This window comes from Pristis pectinata, chromosome 9 (genome assembly GCF_009764475.1).
Source record: "Pristis pectinata isolate sPriPec2 chromosome 9, sPriPec2.1.pri, whole genome shotgun sequence".
In the NCBI taxonomy this organism is placed as follows: domain Eukaryota; kingdom Metazoa; phylum Chordata; class Chondrichthyes; order Rhinopristiformes; family Pristidae; genus Pristis; species Pristis pectinata.
This window is the reverse complement of record NC_067413.1, coordinates 53,396,245-53,421,796: the sequence shown is the minus strand read 5'-3', so window position 1 is coordinate 53,421,796 and position 25,552 is coordinate 53,396,245. Positions and strand designations below refer to the sequence as shown.

The window sequence follows — 25,552 nt, the reverse complement described above, 5'->3', positions numbered from 1 at the left end:
AGATATAACACTAACACTGCAGCCTCTCAGTGATCACAGATGCATGGAATCAGCTTTCAAAGGAAAGTCATTACATGGCACAGCTTTCACAGGACTTGAGGTCATAGAATGTGAAAACAGGCCATTTGCCCCATGATGTCCACACTGACCAATGGGCACCCATCCATGTCCATCCCATTTTCTGGCACTTGGCCCATAGGCTTCTATTCCTGGGCAATTCAAGTGCTCAGCTAGACATCTCTTAAATGCTGTCAGCAACTTGGCTTCCACCACTCTCTAAGGCAGTGTATTCTAGGTACTTGCCACTCTCTGGGTCAAAAAGATCCCCCTCAGATCCCCTCTAAATCTCTTACCCCTTACCCTAAATCTATGTCCTCTAGTTTTATCTACCACTGACATGGAGTCAAGGTTCCTGCAGTCTACCCTATTGTACTCCTCATTATTTTATGTTCCACAATCATGTCCCCTCTTAAGCTCCTTCACTCCAGGGAAAAGAGACTCTTCATAATGAAACACTCCATCCCAGGCAATATCCTGGTGAATCTCCTCTGCACCCTCTCCAGTGACTGGGCTGGAGAGAATGCAGAGGAGAGCGGAACTACACACAAGTACTCCAGCAAAGGTCTCATCTATGTTTTATAAGGTGGAGCATAACCTCCCTGCTCCTGTATTCAGTGTCCTGACTAATGAAGGCCAGTGTATGTCTTCTTAACCCTGTTATCAACCTGCACTGCCACCTTCAAGGGTCTATGGACTTGTATACCATAGCCCCTCTGTTCCTCAATACTTCCTAGGACCCTGCCAGACATTGTGTATGTCCTAGCCTCATTAGTACTTCCAAAATCCATCACCTCACATTTGTCAAGATTAAACTCCATCTGCATTTCTCAGTCCATTTCACCAGCACATTGATATCATCCTGTAGCTTAAGACCATCCTACACACTGTCAACAACTCCACCAATCTTTGTGTCATCAGATATCATGGACTTTTAAGTATCTACTATTGCAAAATGAATTGGATATACATTTGGCTGGGAAACTGCATGACTGTGCCTCACCTTGTTGGAGCATAGATTGCTTATAAGTCAACCTCCAGGATGCATTGGCTGCCGTATTCCTCAATGCAGAGGTCACAACTGACTTTACCTTAATCATTTACCAGGATTTCAGGGACAGGATGGGTGTCACTCACCATGAGAATTTTCTAATGTGATGTGATCCTAGACCACAGAAAAAAAATTGCACCTCCTCATCAACAGACACTCAGGATCTATTTGCCACATCACTCAGTTCAAAACTAGAACACCAGCTCAGTAGCTGATCTGCAAGAAGTGAAACAGAAAAGTGCCTCAGCAGCTGTGTCTCAATGAATTTGGATTGAGACCATATAAATGTTGTTTAAATTTCCACTAAACAACAGATTTTATGGATTCATGTTACAACAATGGTCAACACTGTACAAAGCATTAGTCTCGAGCCATTGCACATTTGCTACAAAAGGCTACTACATTGGCAAACACCACTGTCCTCTTGATGCTTTGACGTTTTAACAAGAGGTTATTTATTAACAGATGAAAAACAATACAAATTTCTAAGTTTCATTCTGATGCATTCACGTGAATCGCAGTACACCCTAGTGCTTTCCCTTTCCTGTTAGCTTGTATTTCATTTCCAACTCTACAAGACAGTGACCACAACACATTGTCCTGGCTATGGCTGCTGCCTGTGTGGGCAGCAAATGTCTTCAACGAATGTCCAGCTTTCTGACTGCAACACGCAAAATGAAAGGCTGCAATGTAGTATAAATGTGGGGCAAAGGCGAGGGCACTGCCAGTGAACCAGTATGGGAAGAGGAATGCTGACATCTTGAGGAAGAAACGTACTTTCACAAGCCAAAATAGTAAAGGAGCTCTCATGGGACCGGGCAAATAATGGACTATTGATGTTCAGGCCTCTAGACCAGTGCCAACCTGCAAAACAGCCATTTGGTCTCTGAGGCCGATAGTGTTTCCTCGATAGTCAATTCCTGTTTGCACAGAAGAGCAATCCACTCCAGATGGAAACTAGTCTGTTTGAGTGTCACCTGCATGTTCCTGAAGAACAACAACCTACCATTCTCATTTTGGCGATCTGCAGTTAACCAATCTGAAACACTTGCAAGCACTGGTAGCAAGCAAATTCAATCTCAGTATTGGAAAGCTTCCCTTAGCATGGCCAAGTGAAAGTGAGACAGCACTCGTGCACTAGGCTCATGTAAAAACACAATCCTAATTCAACAGACTGAATTGGCGCAGTGAACCTCACAGAATTCCATTAACGCTCCTTTTTTCCAATAGTTACAGTTGATTCGTTCTATTTCTCCCTGTCAAAAGGCACACGGAGCATGATCTTCAATAAGTGAAACTCCAGAAAATGCACAGTGAGCCCTCACAATAGTCTTTGACCCCTTAAATGAAGCAGATGATGGGGAAATCTTATAAAATTTCCAATGATCAAAAACCATGTGAAAATAGATCACCTCTCATACTTTGGAACCAGCTCTCTGCGAGGTTAGACATTGACATTAAAATCTACCTGTGCCTCCAATGTGCTGGCAAAGCCTTCAACTGCCAGCAGAAGACGATACTCAAAGACCAACACATCAAACACAGTACCAAGGAGAATCATGTCTACAGAGCAGCAGCAACCCCTCCCTCCTGTGTGCCTCACAGACATGGACAACTTACAGACATCTCAAAGCACTGAAGAGATATCATTAATTCCTCTAAATTTACTAACAAGATAGGTGAACCAATATCAGCATCTCCTTCCAGACCAACATCCACAACACTGAGGCTTCTAACATGTTCAATCAGCTTTGATGGGAAGGCCACAATGTCTACATCTGTTGCCAGACAAGAGCAACCACTCTACTCTGAGCTCCATCACAGCAAGCAATGTCCAGGATAGAGAAAATGTTTTAAGGATTTCCTCAAAGCCTCCTTGAAAAAAATGTCACATCTACACTAACTCAGAGGATCCCTGGCCTAGGACCAGCCAAACTTGCAAAGGAGTTTCTGGGTAGTCACCAAGCACTCCAAATCTCTCCAGGAACACAAAGCAGCCAAGATCAAACACCCAATGGTAGTAACTGCCTCAACAAGCTCTCTCTGCACTACTTGCAACAGGCTCTCTTTTGAACTCAAAAAGCAACTTACTGCAAATGTTGGAAAATCTGCAAATAAAAACAGGAAGGACTAGGTTTTTTAAAGCTGAAATGGTAACTCTTTCTTTCTCCACAGATGCTGCCTGAGCTGCTGAGATTTCTAGCATTTTCTACTTTTTCCTCTTTCGGACTTATTAGTCACCTCAGAGCTGACAGAACCGACAGATCACATTGTAGACTCAGCCAGCTCCATCATGGGCACAACCCTCCCTGCCAATGAGGACATCTACAAGAGGCGGCGCCTCAAGAAGGCGGCATCCATCATTAAGGACCCTCACCATCCAGTACATGCCCTCTTTACCGTACTACCATTGGGGAGGAGGTACAGGAGCCTGAAGACCCACAGTCAATGCTTCAGGAACAGTTTTATCCCCCCTGCCATCAGATTTTTGAACAGTCCATGAATCCATGAACACTACCTCATTATCCTCTTTTGCACTATTTATTTATTTTTGTAAGTTATAGCAATTTTATGTCTTATGTCTTGCACTGTACTGCTGCTGCAAAACAACAAATTTCATAACATATGCCAATGATAATAAACCTGATTCTGATATTTCACCATAAGGAGCGTTTCAAGGTCTCTGATGCAAGAAATCTGATACTGACGTACAAAGGGAAGCAAAAATACAGACGCTCAAGTACCACTGAGTGTAAAACATCAAATAAACAGTGAAACTGCTGTATAGAGACACAAAAGACAGCAGATGCTGAATCTAGAGCAAAAAACAAACCACTAGAGGAACTCAATAGGTCAAGCAGCATCTGTGGAGACAAAGGGATGTTTAGCATTTTAGGTCAAGAATGTAGAGGGAAGAAAGCACCTGGTACAAAGAGGAGAGGAAGATGGGTGGGACAAGGGCTGGTAGGTGATAAGTATGACAGGTGAGGCGGGGGATGATGGGCAGATGAAGTCAAGCAGCGAAAAGCTTAAAGGACATTTACAAGGCAAGTTTTCTCACAGACAGAGACGGGTAGGTCCCTGGAAAATGTTGTCAGGTGAAGTAATGGAAGCAGACATAATAGCAGTGTTTAAGAGGCATTTAGGCAGGCACATGAACAAGCAGAGACTAGAGGGACATTGACCACATGCAGACAGAGTTCTGGATCTCTCTGTCTCCATTTCAGGAGACAAACTATTCACTGATATCTACTACAGACCCACCTCCTCCCACCCTGTCTTCTGCAGGAATGCCATTCCTTTCTTTCAGTTTCCCTGTCACCTGAAGATGAGGCTTTCTGCTCCAGGACTTCTGAATTGTCCTGTTTTTCAGGACATTTCCTCCTCTACACTATTGAGACCAAGCTTAGACTAGGCAGCCGTTTTTGCGAAGTACCTGCACTCTCATCGCAATGGCCATCTTGAGCTTCTGACTGTTATGTCATTTCAATTCTCCTTCCCATTCCCACACCAACCGTCTGTTCTCAGCTTCCTCCTCTGCCACAGTGAGTCCAAATGCAAACTAGAAGAAGGTCACTTGGGTAGCCTGAATTCCAATGGTATGAACATTGAATTTTCCAGTTTCAGGTAACCCACACTTTCCCACTCCCACTGGTTCACCTAGTTAACACTTTCCTCGTCCCTGCCCCCACCCACCCCCACCTCCCGGGTTAGCTAGATTCATTACCCTCCCCCATCTGGTTATATCTGCCCATCACACACTCTGACTACCCCATCTTCCCCCAATAGTAGCATCTCCTCAGTGACTCATCTAATACTGTATGCTTGCTGCTCCTCCAACCATTTTTATGAACCTGGCTGCCTCACTCTGATTCTCCCTACTGACCTATCAGTGGCTACTCAATCCCCGGTCTCTTTCTCCTGTATCTTGGCCCTGGATGCGTCCAATTTCCTCTACTTGCTCCGCAGGAAAGGCTTTCCTGCATGTAAGAATGACACAGTTGCAGGCGAAGCCTCAGGCATCATGAGTAATTGGTCGGCTGAATGGTGACTGACCAACAGGCCAACCAATTTCTAGACCTTTGTGTTCTCCTCACAGCTCACTTTCCTACTTTGTTTTGTATTATCAGCAAACGTAGTTATGTTACATCTAAAATCATTAATATAAAATGTAAATGTAGGCAAAGTACAGATCCCTGCTGCACCTAAACAGCCGCCCAACCTGAAAGCAAGCTGTTTTGTGTTTTGTAACTAATTCTCTATATACCCATACTATCTTTAACCCCATGAGCCCTTTATGAGCTTATTAAGTAGCCTTTACTACACCTGATATGTCATACCCAACAGTTCCACCTTATCTATTCACCACAATATATTTCATTAGGCCAACTTGTGTATAGTGATTTTATTAGGTTAACATACCTTCCAGAGATCCTTCTGTAATTTTCCCAGTTTTCTGTCTGACTTCTTTGTTGGAAGCCTGTTGTACTGTTTCCCTCTGCTCCTTAGTCTGTTGCATAGTATGGGTCTTCCACAGCTTTCGGAGCTCCTCCACCTCAGTCTCAGAGTCCCGAGTACACTCTTCCCCTGATTTCTTTGTTTCATCCCTGCTCTCTTTCTCACACACTTCTGAGGAATCCAAAGCAAGTGCAGTCTGAGTTGTTCTGTTTGCTACATTCAGTTCATCAGTTTCAGCATCTTTGTGCTCACTGGTCACGTTATGACTACCGGTGGGATGCTGCTCACTCTCACTATGGTGTGCACCAGAACCATCAGGGCTGTCATCATTTAGAGATTTTTCCACAGTTTGGTTTCCATTTCCCTTTACTTCAACTGGTTTGCTAGCTGGAATGTCATCAGTATGAGCCAACAATTTTTCATCGTTAGGTTCTAACATCTCCGTAGACGAAGGCAAGAGACGTCCTTCCACAGCAGCCTGGTTTATTGTTTGCACAGATTCCAATGATGCTCCTGATGATTTATTTTGTCGAGGCTCATCAGAAGAAATCAGCTCCTCCCGAATAGGGGAGAGTTCTGATTCAGTGAATACATCTTCAGACAAGGATTCCTCTGTGCTTCGTGGTGCTGTGCTAGTGCTGTCATTCCCTGTATCTCGTAATTTGGAGTCCACCTCTTCTGTATTACTTCTTGTACTTCGGTTTAATTGATGTACATCTTTGATTGATGCAGAATATTTGAGTTCTCTAATGGAAAGAAGAAAAAAGTCAAATATAAGTGAACCAATTCAGCACATTTCTGTACCTGTACTCTGAAGATAATTTATGGCTTTCACAGACTGCTTTCATTATACAACTGCATATTTCATGTATTTAAATATTACTTCCTTGACCCTACAAAGATTCTAGTACTTTTCTGTTTATTCTGCTCCAAACTACCCATACTTTTTCCTACTAAAATACCTTTAACCTATTTTCTATGATTTTCATTTTGTACAAAAACATTGTGATACCAATATACAAGCTAGCTTTGTGAGATCAGACACTATTCTGGTAATACATGGCATTACAAATAGGAATACAACTTCTTAACTTTAAGTTGCATTAACATTTTAGAGAGATTCCACTATGCATCTGTGTACCCAAAACGTCAAATGCATAGTAGCCAATTTTTGCCCCAAAATGTGCCATTACTTTCATCTTAAAGAGTAAGGTAATCCAAATAATTTTTCAGTACTTTGGCAATGTTGACCAGTCCCTGGATTAACACGACCTCACATTGTTGCTCCAAGCCATCTCAATGAGGTGGGTATTTACAGAATTCAGGATATGAGTAACCAAAATTACTAATGGAACTATTAAAAAAGGTCTGAAATGTCACGATATATAAACCTGAAAATACCATGGAATATTATCAGAAAGATGAGAAATAATGAAAGCTTTCACTTATATTCACAGTTCAAAGAAAAAAATTGAATATGTGCCATTTTAAATGTGCTGAATTCCTACCTTCAAACTAAATATCTCTAAGATCAACAATCTGTTCGGCCAAGAATGTACAACATTGGTAAATGTACCTCTTCACCAATGGAACTCTGATATTCTGAGGTAAAGACAGAAAATGCTGGATTACTCAGCAGATCCTTCTTTGACCTAAAATGTTAACTGTTCCTCTTTTCGCTGAGGTTGTCTGACTTGCTGAGTGTTTCCATTATTTTCTGATTTAGTTCAGATCTTTCCCAGCATCTACAGTTTGTTGATCTTCCAGTTTCTGATATCCTGAATTTCAATTAGTCTGCAAACTACAAGGATTCTACACAGAATGATAAAGCACAGACGGAAACCATCATACCTAGGTGGATTCTTTGAAACTGCTATCAAATTAGCCCATGCGTCTGGCCTTTTACTTATAACCCTGAAATTTCTCTCTTCTCATTACTACCATCAAGGAGGAAGTACAGGAGCCTGAAGACCCACACTCACTGTTTCAGGAACAGCTTCTTCCCCTCCGCCATCAGATTTCTGAACTGTCCATGAATAACTACATCGTTATTCCTTTTTTGCACTATTTTCTTTATTCAATTTTTGGTATTTTATAGTAATTTTTATGTCTTGCATTGTACTGCTGCCGCAAAACAACAAATTTCACAACATTTGTCAGTGATAATAAATCTGAAAAGTTATTACTGATAATGTTTCCCTCTCCAAGGTTTTGGCATCTTTCCTAAACAATGATCCCCAGAATTTAACATGTTACTTCAGCTAGCACAATATTATTAATGATATGTCATCTGACAGGGCAACCCAAATCAAAATAAATATATTCTACTTGAACAATCTATTGAACAATTATTATAACATAGTAGAATGTCATATCGAGCTTGAGAATCTTGTGGTAAGATCCAAAACTCTGATCTTAACTTTAAAACTAAATGAGGAACGAGCTGGCTAAGGTAGATTGAAAAATGTGATGCTGGAGAAGGTAAATATGTAAATAAATAATTCATAATGCTCAGTGAATACAGTACTTTGAGGAACAAATTACAACAGGAAAAACAAACTAATTCTGGTTAACTGGAGATGGTAAGAACGGTATCAAATTTAAAATAAAAGGCTCAAAAGGTTGCAATAAAGAGCAGTGAGCCTTTATTGCAACATTTTGAAAGTATTGAAATTCAGCATAAAACAAGAGATTAATAAAGAAGTAAATAATGAATTACAAAAAATGAAATAAAAATACAGTAGGAAAATCTAAAAATTGAAGGTTTAGGAGAGCGATAGGGGTGGGGGCAGGGTAAGGGAACTGATGATGAAAAGAACATAGAACAGTACAGCACAGTACTGTGCCAAACTAATTAAACTAGCAATTAAACTAATCCCTTCTGCCTGCACATGGTCCATATCCCTCCATTCCCTGCATATCCATGAGCCTAACTTAGAGCCTCTTAAATGCCTCTATCGTATTTGCCTCCACTGCCACCCCTGGCAGCACATCCCAGGCACTCTCTATGTAAAATAAAACCTGCACATCTCCTTTGAACTTACCCCCCCCCCGTCTTAAATACAAGCCTTCTAGTATTAGGCATTTCGTTCCTGGGAAAAAGATCCAATGACCTCTTTCATTCTCACCATTTCTATCATTTAATAGCTCCTGTCTTGCACTGTACACAGATTTTCTTGTGTTGTAACCCTCAGCTCCCTTCTTTCTCTGCATCTTTAAACTCATTTTACTCAAACTTTTCCCAGCTGTCTACTCAATCTATGCCCCTCATAATTTTATAAACTTCTATCAGGTCTCCTCTCAGCCTCTCCCACTCCAGAGAAAACAGCAAAAGAAAATGGGAGAAATATGAAACCTTAATTTTGTATTGGTCTTCAGAGTCAAGGACACAAGCTAACATTCAGATCAATGTGCCAAACTAAAGCCTGGAAAATGTAATTTGCTGTTAAAAGTGCTCTGCAGAGTCACTGCACATAGTATGAATGTTTTGGTTATGGGCTTGTCATTGCAAATTTCCCTAAGAGGCCTGGGGGAGAAACAAATGATTCAACGTTACACATTTTCCCTTCACACTGTAAAGCATACAAAGGAAACTATGCCATCACTGAGACAGTGTCCAGGGTGATCCAATGACCTCTTTCATTCTCACCATTTCTATCATTTAATACCTCCTGTCTTGCACTGTACACAGATTTTCTTTTGTGTTATAACCCTCAGCTCCCGTTGTAAGGAAAGGTCATTGATTCTGTATCTTGCCCACTGTTGCTACCTGACCTGCTTAGAACTTCTAGCATATTTATCATCGGTAAATACATCGATCTATTATTAATAACTGGGTACTTGGAAAATGTTTCAGCAAAGTCAAAATGGTGTCACGAAAGGGAAATTGAGTTTGACAAATTCATTTCAGTGTTTTGAAGGTATGATTAGCTGGGCAGAAAATGGAGAACAACTGGATATGGTATATTTGGATTTTCAAAAGGTATTGATAAAATGCCACTGAAGAGATCATTACATGTATAGAATTCTTGAAATTGGTGTAAACATTAGTTTTTCTTGAGGCATTGTTAGGATGGACAAAACAGAGCAGGAATAAAGGAACATGTTAGCAAATTGCAACCATTTCAGTGATTGAGATGAGAGAACAAAGTCGGTCAGCTCTGAAGACAATACATGGAGGCCTCAAAGGACCTCAAAGAACAGGTTTGATGAGTGAGCAAGAAGATACAGAATAATCCAGAGAAATACAAATTTATTTATTTTCGTAGGAAGGGCAATAAGGTTCTTTTTAAACATGTTAGATGTCCTTGTCTGCAAATCACAAAAGGTAAAGATGCAAGTACAAGCAATTAGGAAAGCAAATACAAGTTTGCCTGCAATGCAATAGGATTGGAAGTGCAAGGGTAGAGTACGTCTTAATGCAATGACATAGGGCTTCAGTGAGATCACACCAGGGATATGGTGTGCATTTTTATATCCTTATCTTAAATATATCTGTGCTTAAAATGGAGTGCAAAATGGGATAGTCAGCTTCAATTTGTGCATGGGAAATCATGTCTCACGAATTTGATTGAGTTTTTTTAAGAGGTGACCAAGAGGATTGATGAGGGCAGGGTGGTAGACGTTTGTCTACGTGGACTTCAGCAAGGCCTTTGACAAGGTCCTGTATGGTAGTCTGGTCCAGAAGAGTAAATCACATGGGATCCAGGATGAACTAGCCAATTGGATACAAAATTGGCTTGATGATAGGACTCAGAGGGTGGTAGTGAAGGGTTGTTTCTCAGATTGGAGGCCTGTGACCAGTGGTGTGCCACTGGGATCGGTGCTGAGTCCACTGTTGTTTGTCATCTATATTACCCATTTCGATGAGAATGTAGTTGGCATGGCTAGTAAGTTTACAGATGACACCAAGAGTGGTGGTACAGTGGACAGTGAAGAAAGTTATCTAAGATTACAACAGGATCTAGATCAACTGGGAAAGTGGGCAAGAGAATGGCAGGTGGAATTTAACTCAGACAAGTGCGAAGTGATTCACTTTGTGAAGTTAAACCAGGGCAGAATATACAAAGTGAATGGCAGGGCAGGGCAGGGCAGTTTTGGAGTACAAGTACATAGTTCCCTGAAAATGGGAACACAGGTAGTGAGGAGGTATATGGTATGCTTGCCTTCATTGGCCAATGCATTGACAGTTGTACAAAACATTGGTTAGGCCACACCTGCAGTATTGTGTGCATTCTGGTTGCCACACTGTTTAAGGCAAGAGGGAGGAGGTTCAAAGGCGATCTGAGGGGTAAATTTTTTCACATAAAAAGTAGTTGGTATCTGGAATGAGCTGCCAGAGGAGGGAGTGGAGGCAGGAACACCAACAACATTTAAGAGGCATTAGGACAGGTACTTGAATGAACAGGAAATAAAGGGATATGGAATTAATGCAGGCAAGTAGGATTAGTATATGTATAGGCATGATGGTCAGCATAGAGGTAGTGGGCTGAAGGGCCTGTTTCTATGTTGTACAATTCTATGACAAATAGGTTAAATAGAATTGGCTCGTATTCTCTGGAATTTAGAAGAATGTGAACTGATTGCATTGAATTGTAGAGGGCTTGACAGAGTAGATACTGATGGCTTGCTTCCCAGACTGAAAAATCTAGAAATAAGGGTCATTGTCCCAGGATAAGGCATTAGCCCTATGGTACAAAAATGAGGAGAAATGACTTCACTAAGTGGATTGTGAATCTTTGGAATTCCCTACACAATACACACTGGCTCAGAATGAAATCAACAGCTTTTGTTTCTAGAGCTAGTGGTAGCTTCATGATCACCATTACTGATACTAGCTTCTTATTCCAGATCTATTTGGTTAACTGAATTTAAATTCCACAATTGCCATGGTGGGATTTGGATGCATCTCTAGATCATCAGTCCGGGCCTTTGGATTATCAATCCAGCAATGTAACCACTACCATACCAGACCCAGAGTACCATGAATAGTGAACTTTTTCATTACTTAGCTATTATGGGATATTTTACAGTGATGGCTAATACGAACGGGCTCTCTCACAAATGGAAAGATCCATTCTGTCTACCCGAAAAAACATGGTCCTCATCTTAAAGGATTCGATCAGATCATCTCTCAGATCTTCTTCATCTTGAGAAAAGGTCCTAGCCCATTCTGACAGTTGTAGCCTCTACTTTCCAATATTATCTTTTTAAATATTCCATTGGTTCATGTATTTAAGTGCATAAAGATTTCATCTTTATCCAGTAGTCCAATTTCCCTATGAAGCAATGGAAACATTTTAACTGAGAAGGCGGTGGGTATATGGAATGAGCTGCCAGAGAAAATGACAGCGGCAGCTGCAATTACAATGTTTAAAAAATAATTGGGCAGGTTCATGGATAGGAAAGGTTTAGAGGACCAAATGCAGGCAAATGGGACTCACTCAGGAAGGCACCCTGGTCGGCATAGATGAGTTGGGCCAAAAGGCTTGTTTCTATGCTGTATAACTCTAGAAAAATGCTTGATTAGAGCATAGCAAGGTTAGTGAACAAGTTCTATTATGTATTAACAGGAAGGTTTTCCCTTAAATTGATTTTATACAAGCTTTTTAAAACATTTCATTCCTAGTAACTAAAGTGGAGGACAAGTATACTGAAGTTCTACAAACCCAAATTATTTTCCTGTAATTAATGTTGTAACAAGTTTAAAAAAACCAAGATGCACATTTGACATTCTACAATTTAAAAGTTAACCTAATTAACATATTTAAACAAAACTGAATTAAAATGCTTACTGTAGGCATTTTCAGCAAGTTTACAAATGTGTTGTTTAAATAGTAAGCATATTAATCATTGTGGGGATAAACTAAATGATTAATCAACAGCAATCTTGACAATGTTAGGAAATGCACAAGTCTAAATATGGCAAACTACAAGATGAATAATAAATCAGATTGCTTGTGGATTTGACTTGTTGCAGGTTCTTCCTTTAACATTAAAACATTATTAGTGTTTTGTAACTATGGTCAACCTACAGGATCTGGGTATCTTACAGCTCATTTATAAAGGCCCTATCTTTTTTTTAAATCCATGTAGCATCTATTTTATCTAAACTGTGATGCAATTGTCTGACTGATAACTCTGAATATCAACAGAGTCCCATAAAAGTGCATCATTTAATAATACAGCACTGATTGAACATTAAGCTTCCAAAATAAGCAAAGTTTCAGGTATTTAAATGTAAAATAGCATATAATAAAATTTAGTTTTATTTATGTGCTACTTAAAATAAAGCTAGCCTCAATAACAGAAAACATAAAACCACTGAATTGTTGTGAAAACCTACCAGATTCTTGCAGGCTAGGAAATTTGCCTGATCTGGCCAATGTGCAATTCCAAAGTCCCTCTTCCATTGCTGCACTTGGTTTTCTACCATTTATTGTATATTTATTTGCCTTGTTTGTCCTCATATGGATTATCTCACACTTCTCCTGGTTGAATTCCTTTTATCATTTTTCTGCCCAGTTGCCCATATGGACAATGTGTTTAACATGTGAATATCTTGACTCCTGCATTTGCCTAAATCACAGGTAAATACCATAAAAAGCCAGTGAGCTAGCACAGAGTCCTGTGAATCACCACTGTAAGAGACCTTCCAGTAACTGAAATACATGTGTCTACCATAACCAATGCCAGATCCCCTGGATTGATCTTGAATGTAACTTGCCACAACTTTAAAGAAAATCAAGGACTATCAATAATGGACATTGAGGGGAATGCCTGAATTTTCTTGACAAAAGAGGGTCACTAATGATAGGGTATTTTATGTAGCTTACATGGAAATTAGCAAGGCTTTTGATAAGATCTCACAGTATCTAAGAGAATGTAGCAAGTTGGACCTAAGAATGATCCATTGCATCGGCAATAATAGAGATATGCTTTTGTGATCGGAAGGCTGATTACAGTGGCATCTCACAAAGCTCAGTGCTAGCTAGGTCACTAGCTTTTCATGGTATATTCCAATGATTTAAACAAGTGCAGGAGATGTGAACAAAACATTTGCAGGTGATACAAACCAGCTGTATGGTCAGGTGGGCAGAAAAATGCTAAATTAAATCCAGACCAGAGAACTGAGAGGAAATATCTTGTTTGCCTTCTGCAACTGCATGACAATACACAATAAACAGTAGAAAACCAAGAACAACAATGGACAGGACATTTGGAGTGCATACCCACAGACCTCTGAATAGATAACTCAGGTGACTAATAAAACAACCTAGTTATTTTCCTTGATTGGCTGAGTTCATCCTAGAACAGTACAAAACACAAGGTAAGCCACATTTAGATCACTGCTTTCAGATTTGGGCACCATATTACCAGAAAGACACAAGATCAATAGAAGAGCTTTATAAACTTTTGCATGGAATGGAAGGTTATTGAGTAGATTAAGATTCTCTGACCAGGATTGTTTTCTTTGGAGCAGTGAAGACAGCAAGGAGGTTTAATTGAAATACTGTATATAAAATTATGAGAGGTAATAAGATAATATGAAAGACTTTACTTAGAGGAGGGGGCATAGATTTCAAGTAACTAGTGGAAAGACTAAAAGGCAGTTGAGGACTTTTTTCAGTCAAATGCAGTGGGCATCTGGAGCTCATTTTCTGAAACGTTTGTAAGGGAAGAAAAAAATATTTAATAAGCATTTAATGTGCTATGACATGTCATGTTCAACAGTTGGGATTAGCCTGGTTAGTTCTTTACCAATTGGACTACCTGTGATAGAACGAAATGCATGTGCCACAAATTTTCTGAATAAACAGCTACTACTTTTTTTTTGATTACTAAGATAGAGAGATCCTCTTGGCTCTAATTAGGGGATTTTAATTATAAACTCCAATATATTAAAAAATGTTGTATTAAATAATTGTTAACAGAGACTAAATATTGGATCTTACGGAGGCAAAGATTCTTTGATTTTACTGTCCAAAACGTCCTTGTACATAGCAGCTGAAAGGATCTCCTCCATGGGACACATGATGCCATATTCCTCGCAGCCATGTTCTTTTATTAAAGGATCGTGCTTGTGAGGATCGAACATAATGTTGTTGGGAGTCACAAGAAGGACACCAGTGACTGCTCCCTGTAATGAGAAAGACATGGAATCATATGTTTAAATTATCTTCTAATTTGTATTATCTTCTAATCTCAATGCAATTAATACATAGTCTACGTACCCTAATCCATCTCACAGAAACATCAAATTATCTCAGTTTCTAGCACTCATGGATCTAGTTAGCAAGCTGATGGCTTGAGGCCCACACAGTAAGGTAGCTAATAATGTAAGGTTGGTAATTCAATGACACAGAAGTGGTGCCATTATTTCAAAAGGACAATAAGCTTTTCCTACTCAGATGGAAACTGATCCTGTGGCCCTACTCACACAAGTGGATTCTTGCGAACACATCTTTCTCAAACAATAAAACAGGTTGTACATTTCATTGGGCTGGACTTTGCTTAGCCTAACCTGTCACCAGGAGTTGCTGCCTACAGCTCCCACATGCCACACTCACATGGGTCAAATGCGAAGGACTGATCACCCTGGCCCTCCGCTTCCTTGAGTTGAATGGCAAGGTCTCAGTGGCAATAAAGCCTCAGGTACTGCGCTCCAGAAGCCCTGCTCCTGGATTGCCCTAAACAGGTTTTGATACAAAGCACAGCTGAGGATGGAGCTTTGCCTTCTGTCAAAGACTGCAAATATTCCAGCAGTTTCTGTCCCTAACATTGATATCTAAAAAAATTAATATACAACTATCAAATGATTAAAATACAATTAAAAATATAAATAATAAAGTTAATTAAAAGCACATAAATTAATTTAAGAAACTTACCTTCAAACCTCCCAACCCTCAGGCCTAAAGTCATATTGAAATCAATGTGATCTCCAATCCTACAGCAGTTCTCAGACTCCTGCAGTCAGCAGCATGTGCATGGAAGTCTGAGACTCGCTGTGGTTCAATGGCTGGTAGTCAGTGAGTCCGACTCCAGCCAACAAGATTCAGCCCACTGTTCTTTGTGGGATGCTAATGTAGAATATTTATTGGATTTCCCAACACAGCTATAGCTTTGTGACACTTCAGTGTTGGACATTACCATACAGGTAGAAGTGACACTAAAATTGCAAGTTAGCATTCTATAACTTCTCAGTTGGGGAGTTGGTGCTTAACTTCTTTAAAACATGAAAATTGGCTTCATGGTCCTTGGAAGTCATGTAACTGGCATGATGAAGATTCTATAAGAAAGTGTTTGTTTCTAAAATACCCACTAGATTATTAAGTTACAGTGGCTGCAATATGTATCATTTACAAAATGCACATCAGTTACTTGCCCAGTTACTCTGACAGCACTTGTGACCTCCATCACCAAGAAGAACAAGGGCAGCAGATACACGGATCCACCACAATCTGCACATGCTCCTTTAAATCACATGTTCTGAACAAGAAAATATATTGTTGTTCCTTCATAATTTCTAGGCTGCAGCACTTAATAAAGAGATTCTGCTAAACCATAATAAAGCACTGCAACAGGAGTACTGCGACCAATTTTAGACATCAGCAAAGAAGGAAAAAAAGGCTGAAATGAAGTTGAAAAGGATGTGATTAAGAACAACAGGAATTCAGTTGTGTATGAGAGATTTTCTCTTTCTTTACTCCATCTCCATTCCTCTTTCTGTGCACCTTAAGACTTGTTTAATCTCCAACAATTCCTAGATTTCATGAAAGGTCATCAACCTGAAACATTAATTCAGTTTCTTTCTCCACAGATGCTGCCTGACCTACTGAGTATTTCCAGCATTCTCAGTCATACTAGAGCAGAGAGATCTAATTTGTGGATGAGAACAAAGGCTCAGGGAGGAAGGACAGTCTATCCATGACACGATAGTATAGGAAGCTATTCAAGTGGGGGGCAGAAAAAGGGGAAGGTGCTCATAAGTATGGTAAGCAACAGTATGACAGTACAACCTCTGTAGCTGGGAGCCAGTACAGGACTTAAAGTCTCCTCTTCGCTAATGGCTCATTCTCTAGTTGCTGTGCTCCATGCAAGAAGCACAACCTGAGGCACAAATGGATTCAGCTGAGACAGCCTGAGGAGTTAGCCTCAGCAGAGCTTAAATAGCCACACACAAATTGAGCAGATAAAAGAGCTGAAGGTGTGGCTCAAAACCTTATGTGGAAGGCAGACATTTTGATTCATGGGATACTGATCTCACCCCAGGGAAAAGAGGGAACTATTCCATTAGAAGAATTCTTCTTAAACAGTGTCTTAAAATGAATCATATAACCATTTAAACTGAAAACTGGATGGAGACAATGTTTATGTGAGAGGAATAAACTTATTTCGAAATGCCATAAAGCTAACAACAGTGAGACTAGTAAAACTAGAGACGATTTATGCACATAACATTCTTAGGAAGAAAAATTAATAGCACAAGGATAAAAGAGTTGAATCTAATCACCATTACAGAGATACATTTGCACAATGAAGAAGGTTGAGAATTAAATTAGGAAAACACACAGACCAAATGGAAATGGAAAGGGAAAAGACTGGTAACATCGGATGGCATAAAGGGAAAAGCAAGGAATGACCTTAGTTTGGAAAAACAAAAGATATAATCATTGTGGGTAGAGACAGAGCTAATAAGTGTCCAAAGTCATTGGAGAGGTGAGGTTATAGGTCATCTAAAAAGGACTACATTGTTGGACAGGGTATTAGTCAAAAAGTACAAGGATCACTAAAGCAAAGATCCTTGAATCATGGCAGAGGCTGGACAGATCAAACTAACAAAAGTAGCTGGTACAGGAATTCATAGAAAGCAACTGAGACTATTTCCTAGACCAAGAGATCACTAGAATCAATGTGGGTAAAGATAATTTTAGATTGTTTTGTATAATGAGTAATTTCATTGTATTGGATTCTTGAGGAAAAACATTAAAATATTGAGTTCAACAGTGTGAAAAAATAAATAATAGAAGAAATTACACATGAACAATGGGCAAGTTGGTTAACCTAGATTGGGAAATTAGGTTAATAAAATTGCCAGCAGATAAAACATTGGTAAAAGTAATAGAAATACCTGACATTCTCAAAAACATACAAACTATTTGGAAATAAAAACTCCAGTGAAGAACTGATCCCTCCGTAGCCAAATGGAGCTTAGTAACTACCAAAGCACATCAGACTGTGGAACACACAATGCCACTGGCATTCAGTGAAGGGGTTGGTGAAAGTCTAGTGCAGGTCTCCATAAATAGAGAGGATACACTCGATGCCTTGACGGGCTTAAAATACCAAGGAGGGGATTTATCCCAGGCTGCAATGGGAGGCAAGGGAAGAGACTGCTGAGGCTCAGGCTGAGATTTTTAAATCTTTGCTGGACACACGTGAAGTACCAGATGAATGAAGGAAATATGGTCCCCCTCTTCAAGAAAGGCAGCAGTGAAAAGCCTGGTAACAATAGACCTGTGAGCCTACCATCAATGGTAAAGATACTGCAAAAAAATTGTGAAAGGGGGAATTAGTGATCACTTGGTCCTGGTGGATGCCATCTCCCTGGTCCTACACTCAACCCTGGAATATCTGAATAACAAAGACATCTACATCAGACTCCTATTTATTAACTATAGCTCCACCTTCAATACCATAATTCCAAACAAACTCATCTCCAAACTCCTACACCTAGGACTCAGCACCTCCTTCTGCAAGTGGATCCTTGACTTCCTGATCAACGGACCACAATCAATAAGGATAGGCATAAGCTCACAACTGTGTAGCCAGATTCTGTACTAACTCTAAATTTGCAGCTGACACCACCATAGTGGGCCACATCTCAAACAACGACAAGACAGAAGTACAGGAAGGAGATAGAGAGCCTAGTGGCATGGCGTCAAGACAACAGTATCTCCATCAATGTCAGCAAAACAAAAGAGCTAGTCATTGATTTCAGGAAGCGGAGTGGAGTATACTCCCCCTGTCTGCATCAATGGTGCTGAAGTGGAGGTGATTGAGAGCTTCAAATTCTATAAGTAAATATCACCAATAATTTGTCCTGGTCCAGCCACGTAGACGCAATGGCCAAGAAAGCACATGAGCACCTCTACTTCCTCAGAAAGCTAAGGAAATTCAGCATGTCTCGGATGACTCTCACCAATTTTTACAGATACTATAGAGAGCATCCTATCTAGATGCATCACAGCTTGACAGGGCAATTGCTCTGCCCATGATCACAACAAATTGCAGAGTTGTGAACACATCTCAGTCTATCACAAAGACCAGCCTACTCTCCATTGCCTCAGGAGAGCAGAAAGCATAAAGGACCCCTCCCACCCCAGTCATTCTCTCTTTCCTCCCCTTCCATTGGGCAGAAGATACAAAAGCCTGAGAACACGTACCACCAAGCTCAAGGACAGCTTCTATCCCACTGTTATAAGACTCTTGAAGGGACTTCTTGTACGCTAAAGGTGAACTCTTGATCTCTCAGTCTACTTCATCATGGCCCTTGCATTTTGTTTGTCTATCTGCATTGCACTTTCTCTGTAAGACTACATTCCACATTATTTTTTCTTTTGTACTAGCTCTATGTACTTATGCCTGGAATGACCTGTCTGGATGGCATGCAAACAAAAGCTTTTCACTGTATCTTGGTACATGTAACAATAGTAAACCAATCACCAATTCAGATAGCTTGAGGGTAAATAATATGAAAAACTCTTGGAAAAAAAACTGCTTGATAGCAAAATGAACCTACTACAGCTCTAAAAAAAAACCACCATATTATCTGTGAATGTGTCAATAAATGCAAGCTGAAAAAAATTAATATCAGACAACATTTGTTTTCAGGATAAAGATCTGAAGTAATTATTTGAAGGATTAGAGGGGAGATGAAGAAAATATTTTCATCCACGGGGTGGTAAGGGTCTGGAACTCACTGCCTGAAAGACTGATCAAGGCAGAAACCCTCATCACACTTAAACCGTTGTTTGTATATTTGAAGGGTGACCTGCAGGGTGATGGACCCAGTGCTGGAAGGTGGGATTAGGCTGAATAACTCTTTTTCGACCAGCACAAACACGATGGATCGAATGACCTTCTCCTCCGTCATTAATTTCCAATTATTCCAAGGATAGCAATTTAAAGTGACTGGTAACAGGTCCAGGAATAACACGAGAAGAAGCCATCTTCCCCACAACCCCACCCACCCAACAGTGAGTAGTTATGATCTGGAACACATTGCCTAAAATGGGCTACATGCAGGTGCTAATGTAGTTTTGAAAAAAAAATGAGTAACTATTTGCAGATGAGAAAAAATACAGGTCTATAGGAAAAGAGTAGGGAAATAGAACTGATTGGATTGCTCTGCAAATAGTTGGCACAGACTAAATGAGACGAACAACCTACATTTGTTCCATACATATCAATGAAATGAAACAAAGAGAATGGCTAGAAATGGAGATGTGCGTAAAACTTGTGTTGAAGGGGTCTCTTTGGGGCTGCAGCAGTATGGCTAATGCCCAGATTCCGATACTCCACCAAAAACAAAAGGCCTAGGAGGTTCTGGGCAGTGGAACAGGTTTTTTACGCAAGATATTTTCACACTATAATCATTTCTCTGAGGTCTCCAGCTATTGTGCAGAGCAGAGATCACTGAGTAAATGTGCTCAGAAACGAAGTGGGAGTCTAGAGGGTGGGAGGATACACAAGAACAGGAGCAGGAAAAGGCCCCTCAAGCCTGCGCCACCATTCAATAAGATCATGGCTAATTTCTCCTCTCCTCTTCTGTGCCTGTTCCTCATTGCCCTCAATTCTCTGATCTTTCAAAAATTTATCTGCTTCCTCTTTAAATACCCCAATGACCTTGCCTCTGCAACCTCTGGGGTAGAAAATTCTAGAGGTTGATCTCCCTCTGTGAGAATAAGTTCCTATGCACCTCAATTTTAAATGACCACCTCCTAATCTTGTAACTGGATCCTCTTGTTTGAGATTCTCCCACAAGTAGAAGCAATTTGATCTCTACCAATGTCGTTGCTCCCTAAAGAGTGTGCATGTTTCAATAAGATCACCCCTCATTCTTCCCAAGTCCAACAATGCCATAATATATATCCCTTCTTTTAAAAAAAACTGTGCACAGTAGTCCATGCGTGCCTCACCAGTCACCTTTACAACCTTTACAACAAAAGCCAATACACCAGTTGCCTTCCTGGCCACTTGCGAATCTGCTGCTAACTTTTTGTGAATCATTCACAAGAACACCTAGATTCATCAGTACTTCACTCATCTACAATCTTTCTTCATTTATATAATAACTTGGGGATAGATGATTTGGGGATTGATGATTAGGGAAAAGACTCAAGGAATGGAAATGGGTTGGGAAAAGGATCACTTTGGGCTGAAGGGGGAATGAGTGGCTGCCAGGCAGATAGTTGGGGGGTGTTAGGGAAATTGTCAGACTGATGGTCAGATGGAGTTCGGGCAAATGATTTGGACAGCTTTGGCCAGATCGGTCATAGGATTCGGGTGGCAAGCTCCAGCAGATGACTTATGGAGCCACGGAGATGGTCAAAGTCTTAAATGAATACTTCTTGTCTGTGTTGTTATGAGCCAGGTTGCTATTTGGTGAATCTCCCTTTAAGGCACCTGGACAGTAGAGTAGTGGTGTGTGTGTGGTATCATCACGACAGCAAGATAACAACGTGCTGGCTGCTTTTTTTGCTCAGTGAGTCAGAGGGGAGTGAGAGAGAGAGAGAGAAAGAGAAAGATAGAGAGAGACACTCACTGCTGGTCTCAGTATCGATGGATGAAGAACAATCACTGTGTCTGTCACTACAATCCATGTATGGATTTTTGGAGCAAACAAGTGGAGTCCACTTTGTCGTTAACCTGTAGAGGGAAAGAGGTATTTGTGTGGATGGCCACGTCTCGAATGCCTTTTGGGGTGGCAGATACTTCGGAACAAAACAATGGAGATCATCAGTGATTGAGGTGTCGTATGGGTTCCATCGTGGAACATTTGGATTTTGTAATTTCTCTCCATATTCTCTCTCTACATTTTGTCTTCAGTCAACGGTGGTTTTGCAAAAGCCTTTGCTCACGTTTCACCTTATGACTTGCTGAACTGAACTTTGAGAACTATTCCTCGACTTGGAGTTTGGGAATTTGCCACACACATACTTTGAGTTTAGTTTTGGGGATTATATTTGATACCTAACATTTTTACTTTTCTTATCATTACAAGTCGTCATTAATAAAATAGTTTTTAACACTTGTACATGACTTGGTGTGTTTCTATTGTTGCTGGCACGTAACAGTGTTTACTGTGGAGAGGGTCATGGAAGTTAGGGAATTCAGGGAAGAGAACAGTGTTGATCTGAAACTTTTCTTCATTACAAAAGGAGGTGTTGGTGGCCTTGAGGCACATAAAGGTGGATAAATCCCCGGGGCCTGACCAAATGTATCCCAGCACTTTGTGGAAAGCAAGGGAAGAAATTGCTGGGGCCTTGGCAGAGATTTCTGTAGCATCGTTAATCACAGGCAAGGTACTGGCAGACTGGAGGGTGACTAATGTTGTACCATTATTTAAGAAGGGTTGCATGGACAAGCCAGTGAACTACAGGCTGTTGAGCCCATTTGGACAGGTACATGGATAGGAAACGTTTTGAGGGGTATGGACCAAAAACAGGCAAACATGACTAGCTCAGGTAAGCACTTTGGTCAGCATGGACAAGTTGGGCCAAAGGGCCCGTTTCCATGCTGTACAACTCCATGACCCTCTATGACTCTATTTAAATCAAAGATCAATAGGTTTTTGTTCAGGAGGAGAACCAAGGGAAATGAGCAACCAATAGCAAAATGGCCCAGAGGGAGAGATGCAGCCATGATATTGAATGGCAGAGTAGCCGGGAAGGGGGCGGGGGGGGGGGGGGGGGGTGGGGTTGTGGGTGGTCTATGACCTACTGATCTCTTCTTGTGTTCTTGTGTTCAAATATTAGAGTAAATAAAGAGAAATTATTTTTACTTGAAGAACTGTTGGAAGCCATATTACTTTAATTAATTAGCTGAAAAAACAGAGGCAAGACCAGAAGAATTTCTTTCCATGCAGCAGATATTATGATCTAGAATACACCAGAAAAGTTCATGCAAGGAGAGTCAATGACAGGAAAGTGAGCTGCAGGAACACTCCAAAGGGAAACATTTACCTAGCTGCGAGGAAAGAATGGGTGATTTCAATTATTGGATAGTTCCCAAAAAACTTGCCACAGATACAACTCACTGACATGTTCTCTTGCCTGCTGTATAATTTGTGACTCAATGAAATATTGTACAAATAATTTAGCAACATAAAAGGAAAAAAGCCAAAATATTATTGACAAATTAACTAATGGTGACCTTACTATTTCCCATAATGCTCAGTTTACCATAGAACAATACAGCACAATACAGGCCCTTCGGCCCACCATGTTGTGCCGACCTTCAAACCACTCCTAAACACTAACCCCTTCCTCCCACATATCCCTCTATCTTAAATTCCTCCATATGCTTATCTAACAATCTCTTGAACTTGACCAACGTATCAGCCTCCAACACCACCCCTGGCAGCGCATTCCATGCACCAACCACTCTTTGGGTTAAAAACCTCCCTCTGATGTCTCCTTGAACTTCCCACCCATTACCTTAAAGCCATGCCCTCTTGTATTGAGCAGTGGTGCCCTGGGAAAGAGGCGCTGGCTGTCCACTCTATTCCTCCTAATGTTTTGTATACCTCTATCATGTTTCCCCTCATCCTCCTTCTCTCCAAAGAGTAAAGCCCTAGCTCCCTCAGTCTCTCCTCATAATCCATACTCTCTAATCCAGGCAGCATCTTGGTAAATCTCCTCTGCACCCTTTCCAACGCCTCCACATCCTTCCTATAATGAGGCGAGCAGAACTGGACACAGTACTCCAAGTGTGGTCTAATCAGAGTTTTGTAAAGCTGCATCATCACTTCGTGGCTCTTAAACTCGATGCCACGACTTATGAAAGCTAACATCCCATAAGCTTTCTTAACTACCCTATCCACCTGTGTGGCAACTTTCAGTGATCTATGGATATGAACCCCCAGATCCCTCTGCTCCTCTACACTGCCTAGAATCCTGCCATTTACCTTGTATTCCGCCTTGGAGTTAGTCCTTCCAAAGTGTACCACCTCACACTTCTCCAGATTGGACTTCCTGCCACTTGTCAGCCCAGCTTTGCATCAATATCCCTCTGTAAGCTTCGACAGCCCTCCAAACTATCCACAGCACCACCGATCTTTGTGTCATCTGCAAACTTGCTAACCCACCCTTCCACACCCTCATCTAAGTCATTAATAAATATCACAAAAAGTAGAGGTCCCAGAACTGATCTCTGTCACTAGTCACAGCACTCCAATTGAATGCACTCCCTCCACCACAACCCTCTGCTTTCGACAGGCAAGCCAATTTAAAGTGTATTGTTCAAATTTACAAATGCATGTTGCTGGAAATTCAGGAGATTTAGAACCCACAAAATGAAGTTATCCTGCAAGTGGATAATAAAGTCTAAGGAGTCCCAGATACTGAAAGTTAAAGATTTGTGTGCACAACTTCAAGTTACCTTCAAGTTGGGAGATCAAGGTCATTTTCTAATCACATTGAAGTGCCATCGCAAAAGATTGGTTATTGTACACTTCTGCATTCAAAAAATGTGTTGCCGAGCGCTCCATTTCCAAAGTTGACCACAGACCAAATTGGGAGGAGGACTTGAATAAGGGACTTCAAGATATTTACGATGGAAGAGAAGGTACCTAGGAAAGTATCTCCCTTATCTGCAGACCTTCCAGCTGCAGTAATAAAACCTAGCTGTTCAGGGAGTGCACTCAGGCAACATCGTCCAAGTTTTCCAGTATTACTCCAAAAGGAGCAATGCTTGCAGAATAAGGTCATCTGTGTGGCACTACTGCAGTAGTTGCATTAGGGTCACAGCAGTTGTTGTCTGGCTACATTTTGAGTGATACAATGTCCAAGAATTTGTCATTACTGTACTTCATGCACAGAAAAAATTATTTCCAATTGCTTAATGTACAAAAAATAACTTTAAGCAAATGTATTTAAGATAAGATACTTACTTATTAATCACACATACATCAAAACACACAGTGAAATGCGTCTTTTTGTTTTACTGAGAATGTGATGGGGGCAGCCCGCAAGTGTCACCACTCTTCCAGCACCAACATAGCATGCCCACAGCTCTTAACCTGTACGCCTTTGGCATGTAGGAGTAAACCAGGACACCGGAGGAGACCCACGCAGACACGGGCAGAACATACTAACTCCTTACAGACAGTGGTGGGAATTGAACCTGGGTCGCTGGCGCTGTAATAGTATTACGCTAAACCGCTACACTACCGTGATGCTATGGTGAGGTGGGGTAGTGGCTCAGTCAGGTAAATGAACAAGATTTAGGCAGAAAACAAGGTGGTGGTGGCCTGAGGTGGGTCCCCAGATAAGTCAGAAATTAGAAGGCCTTTCTGTCTGCCATTTGATCACTTAACCAGCATTCAGTTCCCAGGTTGCAACTATTAAAAGGGAATGCAAGATTTGCAATCAGATTTACAGTGAAGCCTTCAAAACCAGATCTCTGCTCAAAACAAGGTATGGTATACTTGGTATAGACCTGAAAATTAAGAGAGGCATATTCTGGTTGAAACAAAGAAAATCACTCATCTTAAAAAATACCATCAAAATGCAGCATCCAAACTAGAATCTCAGTTTAGTCTTTCAGGTAAGTGAATTAAGTCCTATACCTATAACCACAAAGGCAACCCCCTACACTGCACATGCCATTGTTTATCATTAACTTATAAATGATAAACCTCTAAGTGCAACTCATCACCTTCAGCCTGCTCAAAAATGAGATTCACAAATTCCAACAGCAATC

The 25,552-nt window shown here is 40.7% G+C and overlaps 1 protein-coding gene across 4 annotated transcripts in view; it reads right to left on the bottom strand.

Annotated features, from left to right (window-relative positions):
- Positions 1–25,552, bottom strand: part of oxr1a (oxidation resistance 1a) — a 387,780-nt gene that overhangs the window by 76,610 nt on the left and 285,618 nt on the right. For all 4 annotated transcript variants that reach the window (XM_052023890.1, XM_052023892.1, XM_052023891.1 and 1 more), the window contains 2 exons: positions 14,521–14,705; positions 5,531–6,312 (listed from right to left, as the gene is read on the bottom strand). In XM_052023890.1, the coding sequence (XP_051879850.1) occupies positions 5,531–6,312; positions 14,521–14,705 (967 nt within the window). The remainder of the gene's footprint in view (positions 1–5,530; positions 6,313–14,520; positions 14,706–25,552) is intronic.